At 42.1% G+C, this 9,575-nt stretch overlaps 1 protein-coding gene across 2 annotated transcripts in view; it reads right to left on the reverse strand.

Annotated features, from left to right (window-relative positions):
• Nucleotides 1-7,563, reverse strand: part of CLINT1 (clathrin interactor 1) — a 52,967-nt gene extending 45,404 nt beyond the window's left edge. For both annotated transcript variants that reach the window (XM_075509570.1, XM_075509569.1), the window contains exon 1: nt 7,370-7,563. In XM_075509570.1, coding sequence (XP_075365685.1) covers nt 7,370-7,410 — 41 coding nt within the window. In that variant the 5' untranslated portion in view covers nt 7,411-7,563. The remainder of the gene's footprint in view (nt 1-7,369) is intronic.
• Between the last annotated feature and the right edge of the window lie 2,012 nt (nt 7,564-9,575).

Here is a 9,575-nt window from a genome sequence, read left to right on the forward strand (position 1 = left end):
AATGCTTCACTCATTCTCCAACATTTCGTCTTTCTGTTTTTACAAAAGCTTATCATTTTCACTTAAATACAGAAATTCATTTAAAACTTGAAATGAATGGAGGCAGATATGAGATACAAGAATCAGATCAGAATTTCAAGATTGCATTCTAGGACCACTGCAATGTTTTGAGTTGCACCTTGAAATAGGCAAGCCTGAGGAGAGAAAGCAGTAGTGTGTTCCACCTTTGCACAATGCTTTGGAAGTAATTATACCTCGCACATGAAATAATTACGCAAATCAGCTAATATTTTATAATACACTAGCTGGCAACACGACCAAGAGGAATTAGCACAGAACTGCATTAAGCACCTTGATCCTTTTGACCACAGTTGGACACAGTGATGTAGGTAAGGCTCTTATCTTTGACCAGCTTCATTTACTTCCCAACCAGCAACCTAGTCTTATTTCTGGCAAGGCAATGCAAAGTTACATTTTAAAAATACTTCAAGGACATAGAAGTTGTCACACATACACACATCATTTCGATTCCCTGATAATACTCAAGGCCAACACCTTAGCTAGCCTTATGCAAGGTAAGACAAACTCTTGTTAGCTTCCATAGGGTGTAAAATGGCAATAACACATTTGAAAGAGCACTAACAAAAGCACCACCTGAAGGCATGTGTTGATGAAACTTGTGTGTTTGGTCACAACTACCTTATGCTAACTCTTAATATATACTTCAGCTTGTGATATTTGCCTACTTTTGATTACTCCACTAGTTGAATAGTCAAAGAGGAGAATGACATATCTACGCCCATGAGATAACAGAGCATGATACTTTCAAAGATGCTTATCACCAATACTAAATTACATGGCCCAAAAACTATAACCAGTTTTAGTCCTTACTAAAACCAGCAGCTTTCTGGAAGTTTTTAAAGGAAGGAGGAAAGCCCTAAGAAATAAGTGCTGTGACAAGTGCTTGGCAGACACAGACACACACTGCTGCAGAGCCAAATGATAGGTTCAAATGCAGTCTTCCTTTGGTTCCCAAGATTATTTCTTCTCTCTCTCACTCTCTAGTAACCAGGCAGAGGACAAGTCCTTATAGGGCTGGAGACAATAACCATCACCTTACTTGTAATAATGATACAAAAGGCTGTTCTTAAAGCAGTTATCAGCAGGACATCTCTTAAGCAGCAATAGGAGGATAACTCATGCAGTGAGGGTTAACTGTCCTTTATATAAAGCAATGGAAGCGTTCACTGTTCTGAAGATCTTGCTTATGCAAACGAAAATAAATCTTAAAGATAAAGAAAACTAAGTGATCTTGGAACTGGAGCAAGGGAGTTTACAGGAAGGTCAGATAGCAATGGAGTAGTGTTAGACAGTTATTTACCCTTTCACTGGATGTATCATATGATGGATCATTTACCATAATACCTGCTGTTACTAAACCAGCAAACAGCACTTCATTACAGAAGAGCTCAATAGTCTGGGTGGACAAATCCATGAACCACAAGAAAATTGCCTGTAAACAAGAACAATAAAAGGCACATTAAAAAAAGAAAGTAGTTAGGCAAGAGGATTTAAAACCCCCGGCTGAGCAGGCATAGGATCCTGCTTATATGTTGGCCAAACGTGAGCATACTACAGGCAATAAGCAACTGAAAGTTAATTGTAAGCCATGTAATTGTAGAGTAAATTACTGGTATGCATTTACCATATTAATAAGGATAATGCAGACATAGCATGAGCTAGCAGATAACAACATGAGACTGAAAGTCAGCAAATCCAGAGTTTTAACTGTTATCAACTCACTGTGACTTGGTTTACTTGACACAATTATCTTTTTAGTTTTCCTCATCTGTGAAGTGGGGGTAATCCAGAAACCTCTACTCACTCCTCAACTGAAGTGCGAGGTCTAATTTACATCCAATGCTTTAGGCTACAACAGCTAGGAATTGCAATGGCAATCGAAGCAGTAATTCACTCTACCAATAGTTTACCCTTCTCTTTATAGCTTGTATAATTAGAAGTACGAAAGAAAACATGCTCTTTATCAACTAAAAGAACTTCTTCCCTACCTAGTTGTATTGGAGCTGATGACAGCAGCTCCTTTAATCCTTCCTTTTCCACTAACACTAAAAATCCTTCCTCCTTGCATAGATGTAACATCAGAACAAACAATAGAGGACCCTAGTGCCTAACTTTACAAATAAATTCTCAAGTGTTATAAATGCTTCCAGCATTCAGTATCTATACAAACATTAAAATCAGTTCTAAACAAGACAATTTGCTCTCCATTTAAAAACAGCTTAAAATATTACATACTTGGGCAATTCCTTAAGCTTGCAAAACTTATGAAAACACAGCTCTGTAACACTTCAACTCCCACTCTACAACATGAGTGAGTGTAAATACATTCCTGCTGGGTCACTAGAAAGGTGTGGCTAAGAGCAGTACTAGCAAAGCAGTTAGGACACAGCTAGGTGGAACTGAACTGAACTGGAAAGGGGATGGAAAAAACAGGAGGATGGCAACTGTCATATTCCTAACACTGGCAAGAAATTCACAGGCTCTCTCCTCTTCTTTTTAAGTATACGTCCAAGAAGCTCAAAGGCTCAGTGACAACTATCTCGCCCACCTTAACTACTTCAAATGAACATCTGGATTATACTTACTACATACAGATCTGTCACATTCACCTAATTTTTAATTAGACTGTTCCTTACCCTTTGATGTGCGGACGGTGCTTAAAATGATCTCTCTCATATTCTGGTCATGCCAGAAGATGACAAAAAGCTAAGAATGGTAATGAAACTTTAAAGGAAGTGGCTGTAAAGTCTCATCACATTGTGACACAGGCAGCAATCTAATCTCAATGGGTCCAAAGGTTTTCCATCCTGCTTACTGCATGTCCTACATGTCCATGACGGAAACTAGTTAGCAAAAACATTAAGGTACAATGACATCTTATATTAAGAGAGGAATTATTGCCATGAGGAGCCCAAGTAGCCTTGCTAAGTATATATGCACAAGTGTTGTCTTCTGCTTTAAGCAGAAGAACCTTGTCCTAGGTTAACAACATAGAGGAACATTCCAGGAAAATAAGAATCAGCAGATTCTGCTTCAAGAAAAGAGAATTCAACGAAACTAGAGAGAGAGATGTGATGGCCTGGCTTTTGAACTTGGTCACAAGGCCAAGCTAATACCTTCCTGCTTCTGCCAAGCTAAAATTTGTTTTAACAGGGTTTCTTAATATTCCTTGTTTTCTTTCAAAAAAGACATGGGGTTTTCTTTGTAGAACTCCCCTAGAAATTTCACAGGGAACACAAACACAGCATATACTTGCCTAGTAAGATTAAAAAAGGAAGTTACCAAGTTGCATAATACTCTAGATTTCCATAGCCACGACTCCAGAACTGTATCTTAGGGACTACAATACCTTTTGCCAGTTCTGTTATCACACAGTAGGGAGATACTTGGTTGGGACCTTTGATGGTTTGATTATCAAAGTACAGATGCACCTATACCAATGAAAATATGACATTTCTCATATAAGCTGCTTCTACACAGTACTGGCCAGCCTGCAGATCCTTAGTCTCATGCAGCTCACAAGCAGTTCAAATGCAACGCTTACCCTCAAGTTTCATCACAACTATGGGGCTGTTTCGAAGCAGGCATGGGGTAACCTGAACCCCTTGCTATGGGAGCCACAGAACATCTGGGACTACTGTCACCACTCCATCCAGAGACAAAGCTGCAAAACCCATCATGCAGCGGAGCAGTGGGATAGCTGGTGACCAGCATAATTCCCACCTGTCAAATGTTATTAGAGCTCACACTCCTACCAGCTATCTAAAGTATGCGATGTATGCCTCTGCACTCTGTCACGTTAAGACGTTGGTATGCAGCTCGTTAGGTCAGAAAAATTGGCCACCTCTTGAATACAATGCTTAGGCTACATATTTCTACCGCAGACCTAACCTAAGTCTATGACAAAACAGAATCAAGTCTACCACATCACTTCAGGAGTGACTCAGAACTGTCACCTGACTCACGAACTTTGCATCAAGCACTACCCTGGACTTGGGCCATCAGAAACCTCTGCCATTTAAACTGAGTTCACTGTTATAGAGCAAACAAGTTGGGCACACATACAGTTTACTCTGCAATTCAGTTTTGACCTACTGGGGAAAAAGAACCCAGACAAGTGAACATCTAAAAGAAAGTGAAAAGCTGCCTTCTGAAGTTAATTTATTCACATAATAAAATAATGTGAAATAGAATTTATTCCAGAAGAAATAAGAAAATTTAGACCTACACCTTCTAAACTACAAGCTAACCAGAAACCCAACAGAAAGTCAATATAATTCCACACATTTGAAGAACTCTCACACACGTTACAGTACCTAGGAAGAAACTGGAAGGTGAAAGAAGTTTGACATTTATTTAGAAACTGCAAGAATAAAGCTTAGGACAAGCAAATTTTACTAGGCACAGACAGGCTTTATTAGTTATTTGGTTTAAACCCCAAACTTATTAACAATGCCCAGTTAGAAACAAGATATTACTGTTTAATTGTAACTACTCAAGGCACTTAAATTTTAAGGGGGAGGGGGAGAAGGAAGTTTATTAGCAACTAAGAACAACGAGGTTAACAAAACGGAGAACAAGACACAAAGTATCTTGTCACATCTTAGAATAGTCTAAATCTAATACTCCATCACATAGTCTTCCTAAATTTCATATATAATAGGACCACCATTCCGTATCAAAAGTAACTGTCTTATGCACAAAAGGATGTAGATCCATACTTTTGAGTTTCTAGAGAATGCTACAATACAAATAATAGGCGATTCCAGTGTGAAGAGAACTACAAAGCAAAATTGACATAATGCACTTGATTGCTCAATCTCTATCACACTGAAGAAAACATAAATACCATATACTTCAATAATACTAAATACAAACTTGAATTTTTACTGTGTATTTTGTAGTTGTTAACTTATTTTTTGGTTCTAAAACTGAAGAATTTTAATAGGTTACCGTTTTTACTTAGTTTTTTTGTTGTTAAAGTAGCCCGCAGACATTGAAAAAATAATAGCTTAACTATGTATCATCGCTTACTGAACTTTCACATGCTGAAAAATCTGGAAATTGTTTAATACAAGTCCTCCACCTTGAAATATCTCTGACCTAACCAAGCTCTCAGCCACCTGAAGCCCAAATAAGGTTAAAAAAAGCAGATGAGCAAGTTGAAATTCTAAGATGATAAGTATCAGCTGAATATAGAACCAAGATGTAGAGCTAACAACCACTACAAAGCTATCAAAGTTTGAACCAGCAAAATTTCAAGCTATTTGTACATTTTCAAAACCCCATATGATCATATTCCTTTTTTAAAGAAAGAAAGAGACTTTCTTGTTAAAGTTCAGTATGTTCCTGCCGCAGCATCAGCAGTTATTTATGAGGCAGATAGTATCGTTTAGCCTCTTCTGCAGAGAATTTTGTAAGTCATGGCATTAAGACAGAAGACGTTATGACAAATCTGCACCACACACAATGGGACTATTGATTTTGATGTCTCTAAATACTATTTACTCTGCAGGCTCCACTTCCCTCCCACCCCCACCTCCCCTTTTTTTTTAAATACACAACCTGCTTTATTTTGATAATGTTATTCCCAGAAACTGAAGTTTATTCAAAAATCATTTTTGCTTATTTGACATGTCCACTTCTTGCACCTGGTTTGGACATCGAATGTCTTTTCCAAACCAGATTTTGATGTACTGTTTGGCTTAACTTATGAAATATCCTTAAAAGTAAACATTTTAAAAACAGTGACACTGTTATAATGCTATAGCAATCATTAATCCTACACAAATAAAAGTACACAAGGAAAACTCAGAAAAACTTGATTTCCCTGAAAGGGTCCTTTTAGGTCCTGGAACTCAAGACAGGCCTATTTGGGTTGTCCTACCATATACTTAATCTGTCACATTACTAAAACTACTTTAGCAAGGGCTGACTGTACATGCAAGGAGCTGTAAAAACTAAACAACTCCCTCAGGAGAAGACCTATTCACAGTGGGTTTTAAATGTCAGCTGTTTCTTGGCCTAGAAAAGTCTCAGTCTGGTATACAGCTCCATAAGCAAAACAGTTGATTATCATGAAAAAGTTACCATTTCTCTTCAGTTTGCTGTCTTTAAGCCCATATATAAAGCAGGCCAGTTTAAGAACTGTTTGGAGAAACAGAAGTAAAAAATCTTCAAAATGGAACCTCAATTTTGAAAGACTTGCCCTTTGACTTCTAAGGCTAGACACAACTATTAGTTCACGTGACCTCATTTGGTATATACTAATCTACAGACCTTCAGCCAGTTATTCCTCTAAGCAGTCCACAACTCATGGAAAAGTGCTCCAAGTTTGCCCCTAAAGATTTATTATTTACGGAAGTAAAACATAGTCTTTATTAAGTTCTCCACCATATCAAATTTTTCTCATGCCAGACATGAAGGAGTGGCTGAGAAATGTAACAATAACGTCACGTTCTCAAAGCTGCAACACTGTGATCACGATAACCAAGGCCGCAGCCAAGCTTGCAGTGGGAGAAGGTTCTAGTCAAGGAAGTAAACTTGCAAAATATCTGAGCTATTTAAGTGTTTAAGGGGTGGGATAGAGCATTTCACTTCTCTACCATGCTCCACCTCTGAAAGGCCCAGGGGTGGTGAGTCAATGGCAATTCCAGAAGGGACCTGTCCTTAGGGAGGAGGAAAACGCTTAGAGAGCACGTGGTGACTTTGGAAGCACTCTGAAAATTTACTGCTGTACAGGTGGTTCTTCACTCCCCTCCTTCTTTGAGTCCCCTCCCCTTTCTTCCTAAGGGGCCTAGGGGCCATAGCAGGAACCAATCCAGCAGAAACAGATTTTAAGGACTCCTGTACCAAAATGGGCACACCTCCCTGGGACCCTGGCAGAGAAGGGGGTACCCAAAGAAGCAGCGCAGCTCGCCAAGAGCTGGAAGGGCCCAGATGAGCCCAAGAGGGGCGGGAAAGCAACCAGCCATAATGGAAAGGCCACAGACTACCTGTAAAGCAGCCCCTGCCTGTCGGAGGGGCCAAAGCCGCGCCGGGAGGACGGGCAGGGGGCCACACCGGCAGTCACTCGGGGGGCAGGGACGGAGGCGGGGAGGGAGAGCGGGGAAGGGGGTCCGCTGGGCACGGAGTGGGAGCGAGGAGTGAGGCAGCCACCTCAGCAGGGGGAGGGGCAGCGGCCATGTTGTGAGGGGGGCGGGGGGAGCACGAGCCCGGCTGAGGGGCCACGACCGAGCCGTCCCCGGCCCCCCGCCCCGCCCGCCCGCGCGCGCCCCGCCGTACTCACGCCTTGTCCACCAGCTCCCGCACTTTCCACATATTGAGCATGGCGCCGACCGCTTGGAGACCTCCCCGGCCTCGCTGCCCTCCGCCGCCGGCCCCAGGAGGCCCCGCTCGCCGCGCTCCGGGCAGCCGCCGCCGTACCGCCGAGCCAGGCCCGCTCCGGCTCGCCGCCGCCTCTGCCAAGCAAGGGACGCGGCACCGCTCCCGGAAATGGAGCGTCTCGCGGCCGCGCGGCCTTCTGGGAGATGTAGTCTTCCCGCCGGCGGGGTGGGGCGGGGAGGCCGGGCCATCCCGCAAAGCCTGCTGGGAGCGGGGCGCCGGCCGGACGCGGAGCCTGCTGGGAATTTTAGTCTCCGGTGAAGAACGCTGCCTCCGCGCGCAAAGCGTGCTGGGAGTTGTAGTGCTGCAGATTTCCCTGAGGCGGAGGGCGGGCAGAGGACCGGGCCTCGCCTCGCCTCGCCTCGCCTCGCCTCGCCTCGCCTCGCCTCGCCGCGTCGTGAGGGCTCCGAAGACACTGTCACACAGCGGTGGAACCGAGGCTTTGTGCCCTCTTTTGTGTCTTTGGGGTGCCGGTACGGCCCAGCTTTGACCTGCCCTCACACCGCTGCATCATCGAGCCTGTGGTGAACTTCTTGACCCAGCCGAGGGACAGAACGGAGAGAGGTCTATGGAAATAGCTGATTAAAGCACAAAACACAGGTGTAAAACTCATGACTGACTAGAATATGGTTTTATACCCTGCTTTTATTGCGAGGAACTAATTTAAGAGCAGCATTCTGTCTTTATGACTGCCTGTCCGCTGATCATGGTGTACGGACTGCTGTGAATTTTGGGTGGACTTTCCGGGTTCCTCCTGCAGGCCAAGACCAGGATTTCTGCGAGAAACGCAACACAGGAAAGCGGATGAAAGAGCGCAGTATGTGCGCTGAGGTAGCACAGTCCATCGGGGCACAGCACATGCAGGAGCCTTGTCTCCACTTCTCAGGAAAGACCAAGTCAATTGACAAAAAGCCAAGGAACAATCACATACATTAAAGCTGCCTCAGGAGAATATTAACTGTTTTTAATATACTTGTCAACAAGCATTGCAAGACCATCTTAAAATACAGCCTATGCAGGGTATGGAACAGGAACCACAGCTCCCTGAGTATAATGAAGACAGTGAAGTCAGGGAAGTGATGTTATAATCAGGGTTGTCAGTTTTATTACATACATTTACTTTTGTTCCCTATCAACTTGTTTTCAATGTGAGTTTTGTACGACCAGTCGTGACGGGGGATTTTCTTCTCAAGAGAAGTGAAAGTCTGTTGGCTATTTCTCTGCAAGTCACAGGACATGAACAGAGTACCTAGGTATTATAGTTAGTCAATAATATACTCTTGATATATATTTCTTGTTTGTGTGCTTGTGTCATAAATGAACATACTTTGCCTAAAGACAATATATGTCTGCAAACTTTTACCCAAAGGCAATATATATCTGTAAACTTTTTGCCTTTTAATTGTTTAGTCAGAGCAAGCAAAAAAAGGCATGAGAAAGACCAGTTGCAACTGCACTTACCGATCAAATAAGAGTCACCTCTTTTAAAAGTTGGTCGTTCTCTGAACCATTCAGGAAAGCTAAACAGCTGATCAGCTGCCCATTTTCTGACATCCCATTATGTCTTTTTACATAGCTACTTTCATGGCTTCTGTCTCCTGAACATCTCAGTGAAATCTATTTGAAGGTAAGAATGTCCTGAACAGATCGTCAAAGCCAGGATCCTCTCAGTAACAGTAGTATTAGATTTTCATGTAAAGAATGTAAGAACTGGTGAATGTGGATGAATCAATCCCCAGATACATCTTTCTCATTTTCAGTTTTCTGTGGCTTAGGGACTTGGGTTTTGAGTATTGGTGCTAAAGCTTTCTGCTTAGGAGCATTGGATGGACTTTTGTTTTATGAATTTAACTGATTGCTTTTTGAATCCTTTTAGATTAGCTTACACAACGCCTTGTGGCAATGAATTCTGTGTTATAACTGTTGTGTGAAAAAATAGTTCCTTTTGTATGTTTTAAATCGTCTGCTTAATAGTATTACTAGTTCAAGTATTATGAGAATTAGTATATAACAATTTCCTATTGCTCTTTTCCTTGTCAGTTGCAAATTTAGAAATCTGTAGATTTCTTACTGCACTGTTTTCTTCACTGTGCCTAAGACTTGCAGTATAC

This window comes from Mycteria americana, chromosome 8, assembly GCF_035582795.1.
Source record: "Mycteria americana isolate JAX WOST 10 ecotype Jacksonville Zoo and Gardens chromosome 8, USCA_MyAme_1.0, whole genome shotgun sequence".
NCBI classification, from domain to species: domain Eukaryota; kingdom Metazoa; phylum Chordata; class Aves; order Ciconiiformes; family Ciconiidae; genus Mycteria; species Mycteria americana.